The sequence below is a fragment of the Blennius ocellaris genome (assembly GCF_963422515.1).
Source record: "Blennius ocellaris genome assembly, chromosome: 4".
Taxonomy (NCBI): domain Eukaryota; kingdom Metazoa; phylum Chordata; class Actinopteri; order Blenniiformes; family Blenniidae; genus Blennius; species Blennius ocellaris.
The window spans coordinates 1,985,899-2,010,898 of NC_137653.1; the positions used below are offsets into that span (position 1 = coordinate 1,985,899).

The window sequence follows — 25,000 nt, forward strand, 5'->3', positions numbered from 1 at the left end:
TACTATTTTACTGCGTCCGTACTATTTTACTGCGTCCGTACTATTTACTGCGTCCGTACTATTTTACTGCGTCCGTACTATTTTACTGCGTCCGTACTATTTTACTGCGTCCGTACTATTTTACTGCGTCCATACTATTTTACTGCATCCATACTATTTACTGCGTCCGTACTATTTACTGCGTCCGTACTATTTTACTGCGTCCGTACTATTTTACTGCGTCCGTACTATTTTACTGCGTCCGTACTATTTTATTGCGTCCGTACTATTTTACTGCGTCCGTACTATTTTACTGCGTCCCTACTATTTTACTGCGTCCCTACTATTTTACTGCGTCCCTACTATTTTACTGCGTCCCTACTATTTACTGCGTCCGTACTATTTACTGCGTCCGTACTATTTTACTGCGTCCGTACTATTTTACTGCGTCCGTACTATTTACTGCGTCCGTACTATTTTACTGCGTCCGTACTATTTTACTGCGTCCGTACTATTTACTGCGTCCGTACTATTTTACTGCGTCCGTACTATTTTACTGCGTCCCTACTATTTACTGCGTCCGTACTATTTTACTGCGTCCGTACTATTTTACTGCGTCCGTACTATTTTACTGCGTCCGTACTATTTTACTGTGTCCATACTAATTTACTGTGTCCATACTATTTACTGTGTCCATACTATTTTACTGTGTCCATACTATTTTACTGCGTCCATACTATTTTACTGTGTCCATACTAATTTACTGTGTCCATACTATTTACTGCGTCCCTACTATTTACTGCGTCCCTACTATTTTACTGCGTCCCTACTATTTACTGCGTCCGTACTATTTACTGCGTCCGTACTATTTTACTGCGTCCGTACTATTTTACTGCGTCCGTACTATTTACTGCGTCCGTACTATTTTACTGCGTCCGTACTATTTTACTGCGTCCGTACTATTTACTGCGTCCGTACTATTTTACTGCGTCCGTACTATTTTACTGCGTCCCTACTATTTACTGCGTCCGTACTATTTTACTGCGTCCGTACTATTTTACTGCGTCCGTACTATTTTACTGCGTCCGTACTATTTTACTGCGTCCGTACTATTTTACTGTGTCCATACTAATTTACTGTGTCCATACTATTTACTGTGTCCATACTATTTTACTGTGTCCATACTATTTTACTGCGTCCATACTATTTTACTGTGTCCATACTAATTTACTGTGTCCATACTATTTACTGCGTCCATACTATTTTACTGTGTCCGTACTATTTGATTGTTTTTATGCGTCTGTGAAGCAGCTTGTGATTTTATCTGTGAAAGCTGCTATATAAATAAAGTTTCTTCTTCTTCTTCTTCTTAATTATTTACAAATCCTGGCTGAACACATCCGACCTCCAAGTACCAAAAAAATCGTACAAAATTGGGGACATTTTATTTTTATTTTTTAGATTGAGAGCCACAAACGTGTGTAATGAAAGATTTTCACAACTTAGAAAGCGTATCCAATATGTTGTGTTTTCTTAATTGTTTGCATGTATTTTACTGTTTTTTTATTGTATTTTATTGCCTTTCTACATCACGGCCAGCGGGCTACAGATGATGGCTTTTTTTTTTTTTTAACCTTGTGTTTTATGAAATTGCACCGTCCCACTTTTAAATACAGAAACAGAAAATAGAAATAAACACATTGAGATGCAACTGTTTATATAAAAATATAAGAAATTCCAGGCGTTTTTGTACAAAAACAAGCTGCTAAATCATAACAAACAACTGTTACAGCAGCCAATACAACAAATATATATATATATATAACATTTCCTGATTGGCTGCTTGGGGTCGAGTCTTGACCAATAGGAAAGCAGTGTCAGTCGTCACATGACTCAGGATCAGGTGTTTTACCTTCAACTCGCCACAAATCACACATCAGACACACAAAACACATCCGGTATTTTAATATTATAACTGGATTAATTTGTCCTTTCAACAATGTTTGAAAACTGGTTTTAAAGATTAAAAGTCTAAACTGCTTCCTGTCACGTTATGCAAATGAGCCGCGTTGTCATTTCAGGTAAACGTGCATCAATTGACCCGGGAGTTTATTTTTTAACGCTCCTTCAGTAGAAACAACGTGGATTTTCACAGCTGCGTGAATTTCCACTATTCCAAATGCATTTTTTTTAATCAGCTTTATTCTGATTCTTCTCTGTATTTATTTGTCTTTTAAAAATGAGCTTTTATTTTTCTTTTAATATCTTGTTTTAATGTCATTTCATGTATTTCCTTGAATCTCCTCATGTACAAACAATGCAAATTAACTTGTCTAATAACCAAAGAGCGAACTCGATTTTGGAAGCCGGTGTCAAATTACAGACGTCAAAGGCGCTTCCTAAATGAAACTGGAAAAAAAAAAAAACCAGAAGTGGAATAGGAAAAGCGGGTGTGAGCTTCGTGAGGTTCCTCTTTTATGGCCTGAACTGTGAACGGCGCTGAATCGTCGCCAACTCAGAACCACGATATGGAATAAATCCGTCAGACCCACATGATGGATTCGTCCTGAACAAACACTCGTATCGCCGCCGGTCGCAGACTCAAGTCGTCCCGGTGCCGCGTTCAAACGGCCGCTTTATCTGGCCTCCGGCTATCATCGGAGCCGTTTAAGTTAATGACTGATTCAAATGACCGCTTTATTTCCTCCCGGCTGCTCAAGGACACGTTTTCATTTGAATCAAACAACTACACGCTAATCGACAATACTAAAGCGAGGACCTGAGAGGAGAAACGCTCGGGTGTGAAAAGTTGATTTTTGTTTTTTTTTAAAGACATCAAATCTGCCTTTTTTTTTAAAAAACACGACTGAATTAATTTATTTAATGTGTATAGAATGTTTTCTCTCTCTCTCTGTTGTTGCATTTTCTATTTAGTTGACCGAATAAACTATTACCACTGCCACTATTACTTTTTAAAGTAAAGTAAAGTAAAGTAAAGTAAAGTAAAGTAAACACAACCTTGCAACAGCTCACGGTAATAAGGTGCAGAATTATAAAATGAAAGAATTAAAAATATGTAAACATGTGTAAATCTAAACAGGAGCAAAAAAAAAAAAGAGCACAAGAAAATAGAATAAGTACAAATAAAAAGAATAAACAATCCAGTAAAAAAAAAAAAGAGAAAGAAATCCTCTAAAAAATAGAGTAAATGACAGAAATGGTAACGTTTTTAACCATTTTCTGGCTTTTTGAAGGCGTCTGGACAGGGTTGCCAGATCTGATTCGCCGTTTCCAGCCTGAACACGATGTAAAAGTCACACACGCCCCCCCAAAAAAATCAACCACAGTGAAACTGTATAAAAAAATAACACGTCATGAACACAAAAATGCGTTTAAATAAATAAATAAAATTGGGGGGAGAGTCGCCCCAATCTGGCAACACCGCTTCTGTGTTCCACTTTGAATTTGAATGTTTAATCTGTATTATTGAATCCCTCGGTGCCGATCGTTCTCGTCACTCTAAATTTGACTTATTTCTCCAGTTCTCATCGAGTGGAAACACTTTTTTATTTTCCTGCGTTATTTCCGGAAGGAAACGGAGCGACTGACGTCGTTCCCAGCGACCTCGGTCTTTTGCAGTTGTGTTTTTGGAATTTGTTGTTGTGGTTTGCACTTCAGGGCCACCGTACATTTCAGGTCGTGGTACAGTACATTTTGGATTTATATTAGTTACATTATTTAATCGTATTTAAAAAAAAAAGTTAATTTACGTTGTAAAATATTAATATTTGCATTTTTGACGTTGCACACGAACGTTATGATCTCATGGTTATTTGTGTGGTGGATAAAAATAAGAGCCTGTAGCTTTAAGGAGTTAAGGTTCGTTTTTGAGGCTCGGGGAGTTTTAGGAGCCTCATAAAGGCGTACAAGGTTTTTCTGACCGTGTACGAACTGCGTTTGGGATCGTGGAATTTCGTGTCTTTTTGTATTTTTTAACGAATAAATAACGTAAAACAGAGACCACACTTTTTTAAAACACGCGTCAGCCGTAAAGCTCCGGTGGACAGAGGAAGGTACTTAATTTGTATTTCCTTCATTTATTTTCACACACTGTGGTTTTACAGTCCGTTAAAGTTGTAAAAAGAGTCGCACTGTCAATATAACGGCTCCAGCTCACGGACAAACATTGTTTTTGCGTCGTTATCGAGGCGAGCTGATCGATATATCAAGATATCGATTCTGCGCCACTGATAAACTGGGTCAAGGCTGGCGACAGATTGTCTAAACGTAGAAGAAACGGCCGTAAACAGACGGCGCTAATAGATAATGTGTTTTACGACGTGGCGATTCAGTGGAACGTTTGGCTTCTTTTTTTTTTTTTTTGAGTCGCTACCGAACCCGATTCAAGACCCCGTGTCTCGCGCCGGCGCCACACTCACCGCCGCTGAGGATGACGACGGCCAGGAACAGCGCCATGTCGCTGTCGTCCAGCTCCAGCGCGTTGAACTTGACGGAGAACTCGAACTTGGGCTCCAGCATTTGACAGAACGGCTTCCGGAGGCTCTTCAGGAACTCCCGCGTCATGAAAATCTGCCCGTAGGATATCAGCGTCCCGTCCTTGTTCATGAGCGGCGACATCATGATGATCAGCACCTCGATCACGCCGTACTTCAGCAAGGTCACCTGGAAGGCCAACGGGATTACTCGCTGCGAGTCGGAAGGCGGATCAAAAAAAACCAGCTCGTTTGAAAAAGAATAAAAAAGAAGAGATTAAAATATTATGTGAGACCACGGATGAATCAGAACTTTCAAATTAAAGTGTTTTCACTGTAAAGGAGAAATGACCGATATTTCAATAAAAAAATCTCGTCGACCAGGGTGAGATTAACGTAGAAAACAGCACCTAGAATCAGAACTGACTGCAGGGAGACGCCGCAGTGGAAACTAATAGGAAAAACCATGCAGGCCGAAGGCTTCCGGGGACGTTCGTGTTGCATTTTAGGCCGTTTGCATTTTCAAAAATAAGTAAATGATGGTAAATGGGAAAATGTTGGTTAGCTTTTTGAACCATATTGAGGTTTTAATTTCAAGATGGGTTGATTCAGTAGTAGTTGGATACGTAGCAACAAAATAATCCAGTGTTTTTCAACCTTTTTGAGCCAAGACACACTTTTTTCTTTGGAAACATCTGGAGTCACTCCACCGCCTGAAAATGTTAAAATGTTAAACTCTGTAGCCTCTATTAACAATATAAAGTCTTTCTCATCAAAGTTTTATCAACAGGAATCCAGTAAATCCAGAAAGCAAGGACTTTTTTTAATAGTGCCTCCCTCAGTGTGAAACCTGGACCTGATGGATGAAGAGCTGAGATCCTGGTTTTCAAAAACTTCTCCATCACTGTCACTGACACAGTACTTTGATACAAGATGGTAGCAGGAGGTGGAGATGAACCACACTGACGTCTGTCACTTTACATTTCACCGGCAAAGTTCTGTGCTGCCCTCTAGTGGTGAAGAGTATTGTAGCTTCACGTAGTTGGTCACTGCAGTGCATGATGGGAGTTCAGGTTAGGTGTTGCCGGAGGTTATGGAGGGTTATTGTCAGGGTTGTTGTGTGTTGGTTTGTGCTTGTGTTGTGTTTTTGTTCCTCGGTTCAGATAGTTCATTAAGTCGTCTAGTTTGGTTTGTTGGATGTTGGTGTGAAACCAGGAGTGAGAAATGTGTTGTGTGGAGTCTCGTCCTGTTATGAAGTTCCGCTTGCGTGTGATCATGTCAAAATAAAAGCCTCTGGTGATCAGCTGGCAGAAAAGAATCTCGACTCAGAGCGATTCTTCCACAGCGCTCGCCACAGTATTTATATATGATTACTCTTCACACTGCTCTCTCAGCTGACAGCGGCTGTGAGAGCAAATGTTTTTTTTTTAGAAAAAAATGTGAAATTGGCTAATTTCCCACGGCACACCTGACTAGATCTCGCGGAAACACCGGTGTTTGAAAAACAACTGAAACAAGCAACCAAAATAAAAGCAAGATCTGAACGTCTTCCCGTCATCAACGGAGGCCCGGTCCAGAGCCTCACCTGGTCGTTGAGGTCCAGCTCGACGAACCCGGGGATGCTCTTGGCGAACTCGGTCACCTCCCTCACCGCCTCGGCCGACCGCGACTGGCAGCTGTGGAAGAAGCGCAGCTCGGCGGTGTCCAGGGCGTCGGCGCCGCACACGCTCGACATCCCCACCACGCCCAGGTCCGACATGGGGTACGCCCCCGGGCCTTTGACCCCGAAAACTGGTGGCGAGGGAGAGAGAGAGAGAGATGAACAATTAGCGCGTGGTGAGGATGAGGATGATGTCACATCAGTGGATGAGTCATTTGTTCCTGCTGACCTCCGGGGCCCCCTGCTGGGCTGGAGGCCGTCTGCTGCTGCTGGTGGTGCTGGTGGTGCTGCTGGTGGTGCTGCTGGTGGTGCTGGTGGTGGTGCTGGTGGTGGTGCTGGTCAGCGATGGGCACCTGCCTGCAGTTGATGAACTGCTCCCCTTCCATCAGAGACTTCATGTCATGGATGACAAAAGGCTGGGGGGAAATAAACAAAAACAACAAAGGAAGAAGAAGTAAATGTGAGATTCCCCGTCTTCTGAGGACACGTGAGCTGCAGATGTTCTACAAATAAAATAAAAAAAAAAAAAACAACAACCCGGAGGAGCTCAGCTCCCGGGGAAATGAAGCGGAACTGAACTTTCCGTCTCTAAACTGAGACTTTCCAGAAACACGCAGCAGTGATGAGTGAGTGGCAGGACGACAAAGAGCTGACATTTCCTTCTACACCTTGTGAGGCGGAAGGAAAAGAACAGAAGATGTTCAGCAGGTGATTTTTTTTTCCGAAATTATGAAACAATTAATCAGCTCCTGAAGAATGGACTCCTTTGTCCTCCGACATTAAGACCAGGCGAGGTCACAGAACCTGTTAGCAGGGCGGGGAGCCACGATTTGGCCTGAAAAGAAAAATATAAGGATTTGGAAAAAATCCGACGAGGATCAAAATCAAAATCATATAAAGCATCTAGAGCATCTAGACAATAACTGGATTACTTGTGAAGTGCTTCCGCAATGGAAATCTTGCTTTTTAATTGCGGTTCAACTGAATTGTTAAAAAAATAAAAATAAAATTCTGTTTAATTCATTAATAAAAGAAAAACCCATAATTGTCACAGAAATAACTTGAATCTGACAAAGGTAATAAGAAATAAAAATTCTATAAAAATCAATCAATGAAAATCAGACATTAGTTTTGAATTGTGGTTCAACAGAATTATTAAAAAAAAGAAAAAAAACCCTGGGTAGCACATTTCTCTCTAGAATACCTTGATAGTCTTATAGAGATTACATTAAGTCTTATGCTCAGATTAAATTATAATACAATTACGAATTATTGAAATTATATTCCAAAAAAATGTTTTCCAGGCCTTTTTCATGAGTTTGTTTTTTTTTTATAATTCCGTTGAACCACAATTCAAAACTAATGTCTGATTTTCATTGCTTGATTTTTATAGAATTTTTATTTCTTATTACCTTTGTCAGATTCAAGTTATTTCTGTGACCATTGTGTGTTTTTCTTTTATTAATGGAGGGGAACCAACAACCACGTGTGTGTGTGTGTGTGTGTGTGTGTGTGTGTGTGTGTGTGTGTGTGTGTGTGTGTGTGTGTGTGTGTGTGTGTGTGTGTACATGCTTTGTACGGGACACAAAAGACACACAAAGCAGCATTTAAAAAAAAAAAAAGAAGAAAAGAGTACAGGTGCTTTGTTGTTCTAAAGGAAATGATGGGTTGTTTATGCTGCTGTTCTCACAATCTTCACCTACAAATAAAGGAGAAATAATCTTCACACATACTGCAACTGCTGTTTACAACCCCGCTTTTGAAAATAGGTGCAATCAATCAGGGCGGAAACCAAAAAGAAAAGAAATAATAAAACAAAGAGACGAGTTTCCTGCGGATAAAACACAAACCCACATCAAGGCCGAGCACGTTAAGAAAAAAGCACCTCAATATTCCCCGAAAGCTAAATTCACCGACTCCCACTTTGTTTGAGGAGTCTGGCGGTGGTTTAGTAAACAACCTGCGAGTGTCTCAAACAAAGAGGCGATTCAGTGTCATTTAGCCGCTATCGCTGCAGAAGCAGTCAAAACAAGACGGAGAAACCTTGAGAGAGACGCGACAGACTAAAGAACACAGCAGCTTTGAATCTATAGGTAGAAATCGGGGTTTTTATTCGTCTATATTCATGTAAAGGTGGTGGAAATACCTTTAAAATACCACGAACTCTAACTGCTGTTTGTTACTTCTAACATTCTGACTTTCAACTAAACTAATTGGTCCATGAAAGCAGAATTTTTGGTTTATTGTACCTGTATAAATCATGTATGTTTAAAGCACGGATGTGAATATATATATTAAAAAAAATACACAATGGAAATTGTGATTATTGGTTAGAATTGCGCGAGAACTTAAAATCACACACATACGGTATAAATACCCAATAATACTACATGGTTACAATAATGATCCTGAACATTCGAAGCAAATCAGTCGACTATTTCGTACTTTACAATAATCGCTTATTATGATCCGGACCGGACACGTCACATGATTCACCTGCATTTAACCAAAAAACTGTCATTACGCTAAATTTTCCCCTCCGCAAGTTCCAACACGCGCGTCTGAATTAAGAAAGACGCACTCAGTCAGCACCAAGTACTTGTTACGTTCAATTTCTTCTTGCAAATCACGTAATTTTCTCAGGTGATTAAATCTGCATTCCGAATACATTTAACGAAAAATAATTGCCACTTTTTCTTTTCCATAGAAAAGCTCAAGCCGACTTGGTTAAAATTGCTCCATTAAGTGAAAAGTACGTAAGAAGATCTATTCAGTTTTGTGGTATTTTATGTTTTAATCCTTTAATTTTTCATCTCCACAAACAGACGCAATGTTAAAAAAAAACAACAACTCAGTCGTCTAAATGTTTCTTTTGGTTTCGTGACGACGAGACTCCCGTCGCTTGACCGCTGAAATCGGAGACGCGTCGGAGGAACCGAGACGCGCAGGAACCGGTCCGTCCGCTTTTCGTGTTCGAGCAGCAAATAATAGCCTGGAAAGATTTCATCTGAAAGAAACCCCGGGGGGGGGGGGGGGGGGCGTGACGACGACGCACTGGAAACACACCGCAGGCGTTTGAAATGATTTAACTCTCATTAAAGCCGTGAACCTCATCAGATAAGGGAAATGTATTCTTTTTTTGATGTAATCCGAGTTAAGATACATATATATTATTTAACAAAAAATAAGAAACGGGTTGAATTTCTCTTCAGCTCGCATTTCTCTTAAAATCGAGTGATTTCAGCGTTTCCAACAGTCGTCTTTTCATTTAAAAAAAACATGTAAAAGTCACATACGCCCCCCAAAAAAATCAATCACGGTAGAAATCATGTTGAAACAGTGAAACTGTATAAAAAAATAACACGTCATGAACACAAAAGTGCGCTTAAATAAATCAATCAATAAAATTGGGGGGAGAGAGAGACGCCCCAATCTGGCAACACCGCTTCTGTGTTCCACTTTGAACTTCAATGTCTAATCTTTATTTTCCCGTCCTTTAAATCCCTCTAAATCTGTGTGTTTGACTTATTTCTCCAGTTTTTTTTCCTGCATTGGAAAAGAAACATCTTTTTTTTTTGGGAATAAAAAAAAAAAAAGGTGTTTTCTGAGAAACGTATAGGGCGCGCGGCGCCTCCTCACCACGTTGTCCCCGGTCTTGCCAGAGAGGATGGCCCTGGCCTTGGCCTTGGTGAGGGGGAAGTATTTCAGATAGGCCTCGTACAGGAGCCGGGCCAGCGCCCTGAGGTCCGCCGCTTCCGGGTGCAAGTGCTCCATGTCGGACGAGAACTCGGCCAGCAGCTTCTCCTTCTCCGCCTGGGGCATCCGGCCGAAGCGAATGGCTGCGGAGGGAGAAGACAAGACACGAAGCAAGCGCATGATTTGCACCGTCAATTTACATATTTGGACGAAATGCATAAAACATGGCGCCCCGGGGGGGGGGGGTTTGTGTCAAGGTTAGGAAATCAGCTCAGCAAGTATTAGTAGTTAACAGCGAGCCAAACTGTTTGTTATTGGTTTTTATTTGTAGTGAGTAACGAGCCGCGTGGCGTCGAGGTCAGCGCCCCCGCGACGCTGAAAGAAAAAACCCAAAACTTCCAAGTTCAAGGCCCCCCGAAGTTTAGAATCCTTTCCTCTCGCAGTCCAGAAGCGTTCGAGGTCGACCCGTTCGAGCTGCGAGCGTGACGGCGAGGCGTAACCGAAGTAGCGCGAGACGCAACCCGCGTGAACTCGCATGCCCTCCGCCGTAACCCCCCCCCGTCAAGTCGGCACAAAGTATTTGTGTATTTAGAATTATCCAAAGCAAGAAAACACGTATGTCCGCCTCACACTTAATCTGGACGTTGAGCTGCATAAAACCCGGGTTTATTCACTAACGCCGAGTCGGAGAGCGCCAACGTTAGCAGTCACGGGCGGGGATAGCTTTTCCTGCTGCAGAGTTTGATCTCAGGTCTCAATGTCTTTTTTTTTTTTTTTTTTTAATTCACATCATCGCTTACTTTTGTCACAAAACCCATTTAACCCACCGAGTTCAGTTAAAGTCCCAGTGAAATGTAAAACACTACTTTGCAAAAAAACGATAGTTGGGGTTCTACTTGTAAGGTTCCTCCGACTCTGCCCCACCACTGTTGTCGCATAACAAAGTTATTTGAATTTTGAATCTCCAGCCGAGGAAGTCGGGGGAATCCTTCTTCTTCGTGGGCGTGATGTAACGAGTTGTGCAGATCTCCATCTGTTGTGTTTATATCGGCTTGTTTCCTCTTAAATATCCAAGTTTTTACAGTGTTTTGAAGTTATAGTCGGCGTTTTATGAGCCTTGATGAAAGATTGAGCCTGGAAGAGGCCGAGAGAGGAGAAAACGAGCACAAGCGGCGGGAGCGGCTAGCCGGGAGCCGCTAGCTCGGGCGGCTAATAGACGATCAAGTAACACCTGGACTCATCTTCGGTGATTCCACAGTCAGAAAAGCTCTTGGATGTGTTGGATCCAGGAAGCCGGTCGTTCTGCCAAAAGTCAGAACTCAAAGCCTCAAAGGTGAAAACTGGCGCTGCTGAGGCGAGGAGACGAGGACGAATGGAGGACGAAGCGTCTTCTGCTTCCTCAAACATGTTCCAGACGGGGTCACCGATGGCAGAACCACCTTCTGTGTCTTCTTCATCAATCACTGGGTTTGAAATGACCATGATGATGAAATCTGGTTCAATTCAGCCTCTTCGTGGTCAAAACTCTGATCCTCCATAATGTAAACACAACTTGGGCGTGTGCACAACTCGTGATGTCACTCTATTATTGTCAGAAGCTCCGCCCAGCAGAGGAAATAGCGCCGTTTATCCGCTATTTTCTCGCAGATTGCCGTGTTTTAACATTTTACCATTCAGCCAGTTAGCAGGAAAAACGTCCCTAGAAGAGACACCAGAGTGTTTTGGAGGTGGAATTTTCATTTCACTAGGACTTTAAGGTCGCATGACAATATTTCTGGCTTCCAGACAGTGAAGCGACGTGTGGAATTCTGCGTTACTTCCCGATTCCAATATGCTCAAAGTCCTCTGGATTGATGCGACATTCTTTACACGACAAAAGAATCTAATCGAAGAGGTTTGTCAACACGCTTTATTGGGCCTCCCGTCGTCGACAACACGCAACGGATGAAAGTAGCGTCGTCGTAAAAAAAAAAACGCTCCACTGGTTTGTTTTATGTCGTTTTGTATGCGACAATGAGCAATAAACTTTTATTGAGTAATTAGTGTTCCTCCTCCGTCCCGCCCAGCTCAGGTCTTCACCTTTGAATCAGTAAAACCTGAAATATCGTTTTGGTTTTCAAATCTCCACTTTGTTTTTATTGTGATTCAGGGTGAATCTGTGCGGCTTCTTCCTTGTCGTGGAGCTTTGTCGATGTTTGTTTAACTTCTTTATCACCTCTCTAATATTTGTACAGGGATCAGCAGCTAATGTCCACAAAATGACCCGGCCGCTAAAGAAAACAAACCCGGTGTCGCTAAAATATTGGAGCGAAACAGAAAAAATACATAAAATTTTAATTCCTATTAGATCAGGAGTAACACTCGTGCATGTTAATGCCTAATCAAACATAGAAATCTGCTGTGGTCGTGGGGAGACGGGACGTAATGGGCAGAGACACGAAGTCGAAACTGTTCAAAAATGAGTCACAATCTTCCTGCTGCCAAATTTCAGTGGAAGAAAAACAAAAAACAACACAAAAAAAAAAAAAAAGAAATCTGTCAGCAACACATGATAAATGCTCCTGCGCCCATGAGGCAATTACAACGTTTAGTCTATTTAGTTAATGTGCCGGCGATGAGCTCACTGGAAACCTGAAAAACTAAAGTGCCTCCTTCCCTCCTTCCCTCCTCCCCTCCTTCCCTCCTCCCTCCTCCCTGCAGGTAAACGTCACGCCGCACGTTTACAAACAGGTACGACCGACAAAGACAGATGGACGGATTTTCCATTTAACCAAAGACCCGTTGCCTCGTTGTGCCGGTTTTAAGACGAGTCCTAAATTTTCCTTTTCGTTTTACGTGCATGATTACGTTGTGAAGAACTCGACATTTTTGCGATCTCAACATGAAACTATTTTTTTTTAAAAAATGCAAAATACAGTGAAACGTGTTTTTGCAGCGGTTTGACGCTACAGATTTAAAACTAAAAGTGAGAAAAGCAAGAGAAGCGTCGCCTTAAAACAGTTTTAACAAACATCCCGAGACATATTGTGAAGCTTTTAAATCGATTTTTAAATGATTTCCGTTGCCTGTGCTTTAATATTTGCTTTAAAAATGACTTTTTTCTCTCTCTATATCCATTTTATGTTTTAATCTTGATTTTTATTTATTTCTGGTGTTTAAATTTAGTTTGCTTAATGCTCATCGCTTGTCTACTAAATCTATGCGAGAATGAAGTGAAATCTAATGCCGAGGTGGGAAATAATTAAACCGCTCTTCACATGCCGGTGGAAGTCATTAATTATCCGGCGCTCCTGATTGCGCAACGCCGGCTATGTGACGAATGCACACCCTGAGCGAGTGAACACAGAAAGCCAAGCTGCCGGGCAGCGAGCCCGCCGCAGTGACACAGCAGATTGTAGGAATCAGAGGAGACGTCAATGATTGGCAGGTTTTTTTTCCCCAACGCGGTTATGAAACGACTGTGGAGTCAGAGAGACGGCAGTAAATCTCAAAACGTCCACTCGAGAGTAGTAGTTTATGGGGCCAGGGTTTTACAACAATTACAAAGTTGTTTTCTTATCGTAACCCCAATAATCGCCAGCTCCACAACCAATACAATGGAAATAATGTCATTTCCCATGCGCCCGACAACAACACTTGACTTGTACGGTCTAATTCCAGTGTTGAGGTCATGTAATCTAAACTGTAATTACAAACAGACAAGCACACGATGCCAATACTGGATAGCAAACAGCCACGCCAGTGCGCTCAATAATCAAGTATAATTGTAACGCCCGCCCAAGGTGCAGTCCCTGCTTTTCACTTCCACTCAATTTCGCTCCGACGAAATCATCCGTACATGCAAACCGACTGGAGGCCACTTCAGTACGCCGACCACGATGAGGAGCGATGAAAACCATTTAAGCTGTATAATTCACAAGCATTATCTCTTTTTTTTTTTTTTCTAACCGGTTTGCTAACCAGCAGGCCACATCTTGCTCTACCGCAGCTTTTCAGGTGAAGTCACGCCGTAACTAAAAACACGGGCCGGCGTCCAGTATCTGTCGTCAGCTGTGGTTTGGCAGCCGTCCCGAGACAAAACCCGACAAGTGTGGGAGAGAAGGCTGCCAATAAAGCCCTGCTCCACTTCTCAGGAAGGCTCCGGTCACCATGACATATGGAGGCGGGTTGTACGGCATACCGCCGCGCGGCGAGCACGAGAAGAGCCCGTCTGGTTAGAGAGCCTTACTGCCCACATGGAAAGAACCTATATGACGATATATGCACATATATGCTGCATATATGCAGCATATATGCACATATATGCTGCATATATGACAATATATATGTACATATATGCACATATATGCTGCATATATGACAATATATATGTACATATATGCACATAAATGCTGCATATATGTACATATATGTACATATATGCACATAAATGCTGCATATATGTACATATATGCACATATATGACCATATATGCTGCATATATGCACATATATGACCATATATGCTGCATATATGCACATATATGACCATATATGCTGCATATATGCACATATATGACCATATATGCTGCATATATGTACATATATGACCATATATGCTGCATATATGTACATATATGACCATATATACTGCATATATGTACATATATGTTCATATATGTACATAAAATATAGGAAAATTGCCAATTTTATATATGTCACATATATTCAAAACCTATATCAAAACCTATATTAAAACATATATGTTTATATAGGTTCTTTCCATGTGGGTGGGAGCAGTTTGCATGTTTTCCCTGTGAGCATGTCTGTGTCGTCCTGTCGCTTTGTGTTTGCTCCGTTACTTCCTTCAGGGAAAAGATACAGGGACTTTTATTGCACCGTATTTTAACAATAGAAGGTTTAATGTGGCGCTGATTGTTTGTTTTTTTATCGTTAATTGTCTTTTGATGTTGACAGCGCACTTTATGAACTCTCTGCACCTTGTTTTGCAATGTGGTTCACATACCAATACCACAAATGGCAAATAAACTTGAAACTTGTCTCTTCAGTTTTGTTTTTTTTGTTTTTTTTTTTGGGGGGGGGATGCATTCCTGCAGCTTTTTCAACAACATCAATGAAGACAAAATCCCATAATTGTCACGGTGCGCGATCCTGTGGCTGCAGAGCAAAATTTGAGTGAATTTCAAATTCTTTTTTTTAAAGTAACTTTGTCAATGAGAAATCACAACTGCACTAGAAAGACACGCAAAGCAAGGAGAAATGACATGATTAATCATGTCGTTTTTCAAAAAGCTTCCAAATCTTTTTACTAATGATGAAAAAAAGTCTGATCCATGATACAAAATTGAAAAAGTTAATTTACTAATTGACTTTAACTGAGACGTATAAAGAAGAAAGTTTCATTTCATCACTGTATCCGTTATTTCTTTCTTTTTTATTTAGGACTAATCCACAGTCAAGGCGAGCCGTCGTCACGACGGGAGGTGTTCACAGGAGCTATGCTGGGAATTTTCACAGTCTGCACTTGAAATGGTGAAAACGCCGTCCCGCCCTGAACAGGTGCAACACAACTGACGGGAGAGTTGTGGAAGTGTCGGCGGAGCGCGACGTGGCGGTGCCGGCTCAGTCACGCGGTCGCCGCGGGAACACACCTGGGGAGGCGGGGCCAGATGTGACGGTGACGAGGGAATTAAAAAAAAGACTCGGGGGGACGAAGAAGACGACAGTTTCCTGCTGTGGGGGGTTTCAAGTTGGCCTCCTCTTGAAGCTTTTTGAGTTTTCAGTCTTTCCAACGCTCGAATAAGGAAAATACGCAGATTTGAATGTCTTTTGTGAGGAGAATATTCTTGTCTTTTCCACTAAATTTCTTCTATTATGTAAACCTACCAAAATTTATAGGAACTTAAGGTAAAAGAAGGAAAAAAATCTAAATAAACTTCTCTAACCCTCTAGCTTTCTGTACATTTTGTTTAAAAGCTTTGTTATATTAATAAATATATTCCCTCCATGCAGGTATGATGCTTTCAGATGGATTTCTTGCAGCTCAACACACTGAAGGTGGAGAATTTGTGATCTTATCTGACAATTCACTGGCGTTTTTACTCACGACGACTGTGTTCTGTGACATTCCTCGTGACACTAGTCAGAAATATTCAACTTTACGACACGCGAGTGCTGTTTTTATACAATTACAACAGTTTTTACTTCACCTGCATCAAGAAAAAGTAGACAAAGTGTCTGTACCCATCTTTGGTTCAAAGAAATGGCCTGACAATTTCCAAAATATGTCCGTTTTTCCCCTTCATTACGCGTGTGGATTTGCGACTGAACCATAGACAACACATTGTCACATTTAAAGTCGGCCATTGCCCACATTGTTGTCTTGAGTGTGGCAGATACACGCCGCAGGTGACGGGAAGCGAAACGACGCAGCGCGACGACCACAGGCCGTTTAAAGGCGGCGGTGCAGGTTCCTGCAGGCGAGTCACAGACGAACTGGGCAGCAGTGCGGTGAGCGTTGCAGCTGCTCTCAGAGGGCATCGGAAGTAAGCGAGGTGTAAAGGTGCGTTTCCTGGACCGCCGTCTCCAAGAAAGGAGAAAACAAACAAGCCAACCACACTCAACCACACTTTTTCTTGTGTGTTTTTCTGAGTGTGACTCAGATGCCATTTCCAGGCCACTTGAAGGTGTGATGAGAACAAAAACAGTGTAACAAATAATCAATAATTTCTTGTGTTATTTGCTTGAATAAAAACACTGGGAGTTACTGAACGTCAGATATTTCAATGTAGTGAACATTTTCTCAATATTTGTATCAATAAAAGACGTAGGTGTTGGTGAGATCCATATGTTGTCATTATTTTCATGAATTCTCAAAAACCATACCTGAGGTATCCCAACATGTACACAAAGTATTCAGTGATTGTCTTGGTACTTTGCTAGAAATCTCATCATTTTAAGAGTCCAAATTATAAAAGTTTCGATTCTCTTCACATTTAAAAACAAAAAATTAAAGTGGGAGTTTTTCCTCTCCACAGTCGCAAACACACCTGCTTGCTCATGTGGATATGTTGGGCTTTTCTAGTTTCTTTATAAAAGCACATTGGAATGACTGTAATGTATTTAAAAATGTCTTTTTTTTTTATTAAACATGAATAAATAAATAAAAAAGTAATGGCAATCTCGACAAAGGCACAGCGACGGATCCACAATGTAAGAGTAATATATTACTTGTACACAAATCAGTAAATAAAACGTGAACAAAAATAAATAAATAATAAAAAAATTAAAAAGTGATTGTGCGTCTTACCGTTGTGCGACATGCCGACGTTGAGGCACTTCTGGAAACGACAGTACTGGCACTTGTTGCGGGACTTCTTGTGGATGCGGCAGTGAAGAGCGCAGTGGTCGTACACCAACTTTAGCCTGATGGTGCGTCTGAAGAAACCCTGTAAAAAGAAGAATTAAAAACTTTAAAAAAAAAGGACACACGCATCCCTGTCACTGCGAATTTACGTAATTTACCGGCAAGTTCATGTCCAGAGATTCTTGAGGAAATTTAACAAAAGTGACAAATAAATAAGTAAGTAAAGTAAGTAAAACTTTATTTATATAGCGCCTTTCTCAGACCAAGCTCACAAAGCGCTTCACATTTTCAGTAAAAAACATAAAACAGGAATAAAATGCAAATACAGATTTAAAAGGCCAAGACAACACATTGATATACAGAACATCCCTAAAAGAACTAAGCGAAAGCCTGAAGAAATAAATAGGTCTTTAGTCGACCCTTGAAGGAATCAACAGACTCAAGAGAACGCAGAGAGAGCGGGAGATCGTTCCAAAGCTTGGGAGCAACGGCCTGGAAGGACCTGTCTCCTCTGGTCTTGAACCGAGTACGTGGAACCATCAGGAGGTTCTGATCCACAGACCTCAGAGCCCTGGCTGGGGGGCGTAAGGCTGGATCAGGTCTCTGATATAAGAAGGAGCCTGACCGTGCAAAGCTCTAAAGGCTAAAATCTGAATTTTGAAATTGGTCCTGTAGGACACCGGCAGCCAATGGAGAGCTTTAAGGACGGGGGTGATGTGCGTCGTCTTGTTTGTGCGGGTCAGGATTCTCGCTGCAGAGCTCTGCGCTAACTGCAGGCGAGACAACTCCTTCTTGTTTAGACATGAAAACAAACTGTTGCAATAGTCTAAACGCCAAGACACAAAAGCACAAAACACACACGTTGGTCTGATGACGGAAGAATGCAAAGTAAAATGCGGGTCGTTTTGTTTAGTTGAAGACATTTTTCCTCTGAGTGTGTAAAACTCTCGTTGCGTTTCAAAACTTTGCCTTTATGTATTTATTCAGCCTTGAGACGAAGCTCTGGTTTGAACTGATAACATTCACGCCCCGCGTTCCATAAATGCATTAAATAGTTAATTTTAACTATCTTCACATCTGTTTTCAAGGCTCTCATGACCTGCTTGCTTTAGATATTATTCTATAAGTTATTCTTGTGTTCATAATTATGCAACTGGACAGCTTAGAAATCTCCAAACTTGTTGAATGAACATATTTCTTCTTTTATGGTGTTTATTATGTAAAAAAAAAAAAAAAGACTGAAATACTTAAGCAACAAGTGTTGTTCTTTCAATACATCTTCATTTGTGATGATTAAATATTTAAACGCTGCATTTACTGCATGAGTCATTTACAGGTTTCTTCTCCACCAACGCACGTGTTGTTTTTTTAGGTCTCTGGAATTGATATGAGAAATATATAAATGAATAAATGAATAAAAAGTCGACGGTGTTTCAGGTTCAGATTTGTGCTTTGATGTTTTTTTTCAACCTTAGGACCAAAGAAGCCATAAGGCCGGCGCTTATCTCAGCTTTGAACTATGCAGCCGTGGTCACACTCCCACTGCACACTCCTCCACGGCGGCAGAGCGTGTCTGCGCTAACTAGCCAAGCTTCCAATAGACAGATGAAGTACATCAGTGTTTTTCAACCTTTTTGAGCCAAGACACACTTTTTTCTTTGGAAAACTCTGGAGTCACACCATCACCACCCGAAAATGTTAAAATGTGAAACTCTGTAGCCTCTATTAACAATATAAAGTCTTTCTCATCAAAGTTTTATCAACAGGAATCAAGTAAATCCAGAAAGCAAGGACTTTTTTTTAATAGTGACTCCCTCAGTGTGAAACCTGGACCTGATGGATGAAGAGCTGAGATCCTGGTTTTCAAAAACTTCTCCATCACTGTCACTGACACAGTACTTTGATACAAGATGGTAGCAGGAGGTGGAGATGAACCACACTGACGTCTGTCACTTTACATTTCACCGGCAAAGTTCTGTGCTGCCCTCTAGTGGCGAAGAGTATTGTAGCGATCACGGAGTCGGTCGCTGCAGGGCATGATGGGAGTTCAGGTTACGTGTTGCCGGAGGTTATCGAGGGTTATTGTCGGGGTTGTTGTGTGTGTTGGTTTGTGTTTGTGTTGTGTTTTTGTTCCTCGGTTCAGATAGTTCATTATGTTGTCTAGTTTGGTTTGTTGGACGTTGGTGTGAAACCAGGAGTGAGAAATGTGTTGTGTGGAGTCTCGTCCTGTTATGAAGTTCCGGTTGTGTGTGTTCATGTCAAAATAAAAGCCTCTGGTGATCAGCTGGCAGAAAAGAATCTCGCCACAGTATTTATACATGATTACTCTGCACACAAATGTTTTTTTTTTAGAAAAAATGTGAAATTGGATAATTTCCCACGGCACACCTGACTCTATCTCGCGGAAACACCGGTGTGCCGCGGCACAGTGGTTGAAACACACTGAAGCAGAGAACGTGAAATCGGCAGTGAAAAAAACCAAACAAACCCGAGGGCAGGAAGCTCCGCGTGGAGACTTTTCACTAAATCACGTCTGGAGCTTGTGAAGCCTCATGTACATTCCTACGGCCCACAGATGTTCCCGTTTTTTTTTTAATAGTAGGTTATTTTAAGAAAGAGGAAGTTAAAGGGGGTCCAGGCCTCGCCTTAATGAAGAATGTTTTTTTTTTTTTCTCTCTCTCGCTTCCAAACAATTAAGTGCTTTGCCTGCTTGGCTGACCCTGCCGACTCTCCCCCGAGACGCTAGCAGAACAATAACCGCCGTACCTGCCTTCATTCGGCCTCTGGAGGTACGGCGGCGTTTACTGGAAGCGGGAGGAAACACAGAAACCCGGGAGCTATCCAGGTCTGTGTCTGTCAAAGAGGGGCGACTTCGACTTTGTGTTTGACTTGATCACTTTATGAAATCATTTTCAAATCGTGAATAATTGCAGAATATTGTTATTCATGATACACTCATACTAAAATCACGTTTTCCGTTCATGGGTGTTGTTAAAAAATAATAAAACGACAGCGTTGTGACTTCAAACTTCCTCACAGGGACGTTTTCCCGCCTCAGCATGCACAAATGTTCACTTTTGTTTTTTTGTTTTCACACTGGAAACAGGTGAGACATGAAAACTGGTGCGAAACTAATCGAGACATACTGTACATCGTATTTTTTTTTTTTTTTTTTACTTTTGCAGATTCTGAAAAACTCATGTTTGCAGCACCGGTGGTTTTTTCCCCCATCTTCTTATAATGTGTTAGAATTTCAAAAAATATGGAAATCGTGTCTGAACCACAGATGGCGAAGGTTGGAGGGTTAAATCGCCTTCGTTGAATGGCGGAATGGAAAATGCACGGGGCTTGTGGTCAGGGTGACAGACATCAAACAGATAGCGAAGGCCCACTTAGTCTCAGTGCATGATAGAACTACTTCTTCCGCCAACGCGTGTCACCTGTGGCTGAAACTAAAGCCGCCAGTGCAGATCCCTACGCCTCTGCTTCTTTCTTCAACATAAATCGAAAGCGGTGTGACCATCTGGTGCAGGAACCTCTGAATAAAAGAAATCTATTAGTCATTTGCGACCTGTACTGCTGAGTTTATACGGATGCCCTTCCTGTCACAGCCGTATATATCTATATATATATTAAAAAAACAAAAAAACAAACAACCTTCCACACTCTTCTTTGTTTCATATTATACATTTGTTTAGCTTTTTGTTTGTTTGTTTTTAATCACAAGGGAAAACTCCCATTAATTATACGTTGTAGATTCATGTAATGATTAAATGTATTAATGAGGTATTTTCTCTAAGCACAACGGTGTAGAGTATACGTGACGAAAACGTTGAAACAACATCGACAGGAAATTACTACAATCTCAACATAAAGCCAAAGATAAGTTCTGGTGTAGATTGTAATAAAAAGCAAAAAAAAAAAAAAAATCTCTTACAGCTGTTGCATTATGCAATTTTTTACAAACTCGCCCTGACACTTTCAGGTTAATGGTAGTTTGTTAGTAAAGAGGCAGCTCTTGCTGTGTTGTGTTGTGTGTTCTACTCTTTATGAAACCCGGTAAAGAAAATCAATTTCTTCAGTTGTTTTGACGTCTTGACTGGAGCCTCTTTGCAGGCCGGTTTTGACTCGGGGGGCCTTATGTTCCACACCCCCGGTGTAGTGGATAACAGTCTCACAGAGTGTCCCTGATTCCAGCCGCAGCCGGGGGAGTCTTCCTCAATGGAATTTGTATGTCCTCCTTGTTGCATGTGTGGGTTTTCCCTGGGGACGCCTACAGCTTCCTGCTACAGACCCCAACCATGCGTTTGCGGTCGGTTAGTGACTCTGAGCTTCGTCTCGTGATGGGCTGACGACTGGCCTCCAGCTTACCGAGCAACCCTGAGTTGGACGAGAGCAGTATCGACGAGGGGTGGATGTGTGGAGGGTAGAGCCTTGAGTTTGTGTCCTACCTTGCAGCCCTCGCAGGCGTGAACGCCATAGTGGAACCCCGAGGCTTTGTCCCCGCACACGCGACACTCGATGTTCAAGCCCGTTGCCGACGTCTCGTCGGGGAGCTTGGAGAAGACGGGGCTGTCGGAGTATTGCGGAGGCGACTCCGGCTCCAGCTTGATTGAATCTGACAGACGAGACGTCACGAGTCAAGACATGCGGACGGGAAACTGAAACTTTCATATTTTCCCTTCACAGTCTCATTCGTGTAGTATCAGACTACTTTGATTAGGGATAGGATTAGAAGGGTTAGGGTAGAAGGGTTAGGGGTAGAAGGGTTAGGGGTAGAAGGGTTAGGGGTAGAAGGGTTAGGGTAGAAGGGTTAGGGGTAGAAGGGTTAGGGGTAGAAGGGTTAGGGTAGAAGAGTTAGGGTAGAAGGGTTAGGGGTAGAAGGGTTAGGGTAGAAGGGTTAGGGTAGAAGGGTTAGGGGTAGAAGGGTTAGGGGTAGAAGGGTTAGGGTAGAAGAGTTAGGGTAGAAGGGATAGGTTTAGAAGGGTTAGGGTTAGAAGGGTTAGGGTTAGGAGGGTTAGGGTTAGAAGGGCTAGGGTAGAAGGGTTAGGAGGGTTAGGGTAGAAGGGCTAGGGTTAGAATGGTTAGGGTTAGAAGGGCTAGGGTAGAAGGGTTAGGGTTAGGAGGGTTAGGGTTAGAAGGGTTAGGGTAGAAGGGTTAGGGTTAGAAGGGCTAGGGTTAGGAGGGTTAGGGTTAGAAGGGCTAGGGTAGAAGGGTTAGGAGGGTTAGGGTAGAAGGGCTAGGGTTAGAATGGTTAGGGTTAGAAGGGCTAGGGTAGAAGGGTTAGGGTTAGGAGGGTTAGGGTTAGAAGGGTTAGGGTAGAAGGGTTAGGGTTAGAAGGGCTAGGGTAGAAGGGTTAGGGTTAGGAGGGTTAGGGTTAGAAGGGCTAGGGTAGAAGGGTTAGGGTTAGGGTAGAAGGGTTAGGGTAGAAGGGTTAGGGGTAGGGTTAGGGTTAGGGTAGAAGGGTTAGGGTTAGGGTAGAAGGGTTAGGGTTAGACAATGATCAACCCTTCTCTTATTGTTGCACACCAAACAATTTCACACAAACTAAAAACAAAAAAATTACTGAATGAGTTTCCATCAACAAATGAAACCACAACAGCGCCTGGACTCACTGTGCACGTCTGGCTCCGTCCTGTAGCCGTGCATGTTTGTGTAGTCCATGTTGGTCAGGTGCTCCTCAATTTGCGGCGGACTGAGGTCGTAGGCCACGCCGGCGGAAGACATGGAGGATACGAGCGGGGGAGAGAGGGAGGATGGGATGGAGGAGGAGGAAATGGAGGCGTAGTCCAACGTGGACAAATGCTTCATGTCCAGGGAGTGGGAGCTGTCGTCCAGCCCCGGCAGGTCCGTGGCGTTCAAACTGAAACCAACCGGCCAGGCGAGGAGCTGCTGGGTGTCCACCATGTCTGCTGTGGGGACAGACCGAGCGCGGGGTGCGTTAGCTATACGTGGCCTTGATCAAACAAGACAAAAGGATTAATAGCGAGGAGAAAAAAAGTGAGGACAGGATGGAAAACGTCTGACAAATAATACCATGTACTTGTTTGTTCAGGGACATCCGCAGTATTTAGGCGTAAACTGGCACAACAGCGTCGAGAAGTGATCGGTCTGTTATCGAGTAAACACGGAGGCAGATTGTGTCACAGGGAGAGAACAAGACGAACTTGAGGAACGTCTGTCCTGCTCAAAACACCCGTCTTCCCCCTCTGTTGCTGTTTGGGCGGCTCGCGGTCTGATTGCCCAACCACATTGAAAACAGGCCAAGGATGTCGGACGGGAGCGTTTGGTGAAGAACAAACTGTGAAGGACTAGGAAACTGAACGCCGTCTGTTCAGGAAACCTTCTTTTGACTTCTAAGGATTTTATTATCAATCCCTGAAGACTGTGTTTTTTGGTCAGCACTTGTTAAAGGCCACAGGTGGTGATAATGTGGAATTTTATTTCAAATAACTAGGATACGTTCGAGTCTCGGTGCTTGCCCGTGCCACTCTCCTATAATTTTATTTATTCCAGGTGAAGATACAAAGGGTTAGGGTTAGGTAGTTATAAGTAGTTATAAGGTAATAGATGCAAAGTTTATTTTTAAAGCTAAGAAAAGGATGCACGTTTTTTTTTGTTTTTTTTAAGCAAACCTCACTGAAAAAGTGTAAAAAGCACATTTATTTGGGTCTTTTTGGTGCAAAAGCAAACGTTTCCATCAGCAGGAAGTCAGTCAACACTGGGACACAAGAGGCGCCGTCAAGATGCAGCCAATCACGTCTGTCAGTTTAATTTACGATGATTTAATTCTGACAGATCAGATTGTACAGAAGAGTATCAGGGCCAGAAAACCGTATCTCCACTTTGATTTTCAACTTTTTCTCAAGTGCATGAAGCTTTTATTTTAGCCTCTGATTTTTTATATATATATTTTTTTCTAATACTCTTCTGTACGGTTTGTCCTATTTACTCGTTGACAGAATGAACGTGATTAGATTGCCGTCATGTTTTATTGGCACCAAGCATAATATACCATTCAGTCAGTCAGTACCCATAGTGCTTTGCACCGGAGGGTGACGTAGAAGGTGGATTGGTTGGCGCCGGAAGAAGGATTATCGAAAAAGACCCTGATTTAAAAGCAGTGTTGTCCGTTTCATCGAACAGTTTTGCATCACTGTTGTTCTAAAAACGCTGAACGTGGTGAGAAAAAGCTGGGGCAGTGGGAGGAAAGCCGACGGACTCTGATCAGATCATAAACAGCTTTACACCGTCACGTCCAATAATTTAAATTAGATACAATGATCTAATCCTATTTATGGCCCACTTACAGTCCGTGTGACCGCGGCTGCTGATAAGTGTTTTAATAGGTGGTTCCATCGGGTTCTGGGTGCAGCGACAACAACATAATGATTTAAATGTAGTTTTTCTTCCAACGTTGAGTTTGAGTTGTCGTTCACAGCTGAAAACATTCAGTTGTTTGTTGATACTAGAGAGTCGTCAGTCATTGAGACGTTACAGGAGAACAGTAAGCCAATACAATCATGACCAGTTCATGAGAAAAGCAAATTACATTGAGTTCTGTCAAACAGAAATAGGTGTTGGATAAGCTGGTTCTCAAAACGACGTGAATAAAAATTACAAATATTCCACAGACTCAAGAGTTACTGTCAAATATGTTTAAGTACTGACTTGGATGTACGACTTAATAATGTGCAAAGTATCTGTCGCAGCACATTTGTAATGTTTAAAGAAAAGAGTGAAATCTAAAGCTTTATCTGGATTTTTATGCTTTGAATGTGCATTAACACACGTTGAATTGACCGGC

At 42.1% G+C, this 25,000-nt stretch overlaps 1 protein-coding gene across 1 annotated transcript in view; it reads right to left on the reverse strand.

The window, feature by feature from the left end:
* Nucleotides 1-25,000, reverse strand: part of pparg (peroxisome proliferator-activated receptor gamma) — a gene marked incomplete at its 3' end in the record, with an annotated part of 44,984 nt that overhangs the window by 1,601 nt on the left and 18,383 nt on the right. The window contains exons 2-8 of the mRNA XM_080494920.1: nucleotides 22,809-23,105; nucleotides 21,645-21,811; nucleotides 17,137-17,275; nucleotides 9,772-9,971; nucleotides 6,362-6,548; nucleotides 6,058-6,263; nucleotides 4,419-4,662 (exon numbers count right to left, since the gene is read on the reverse strand). Of these exons, the coding sequence (XP_080351046.1) occupies nucleotides 4,419-4,662; nucleotides 6,058-6,263; nucleotides 6,362-6,548; nucleotides 9,772-9,971; nucleotides 17,137-17,275; nucleotides 21,645-21,811; nucleotides 22,809-23,100 (1,435 nt within the window). The 5' untranslated portion in view covers nucleotides 23,101-23,105. The remainder of the gene's footprint in view (nucleotides 1-4,418; nucleotides 4,663-6,057; nucleotides 6,264-6,361; nucleotides 6,549-9,771; nucleotides 9,972-17,136; nucleotides 17,276-21,644; nucleotides 21,812-22,808; nucleotides 23,106-25,000) is intronic.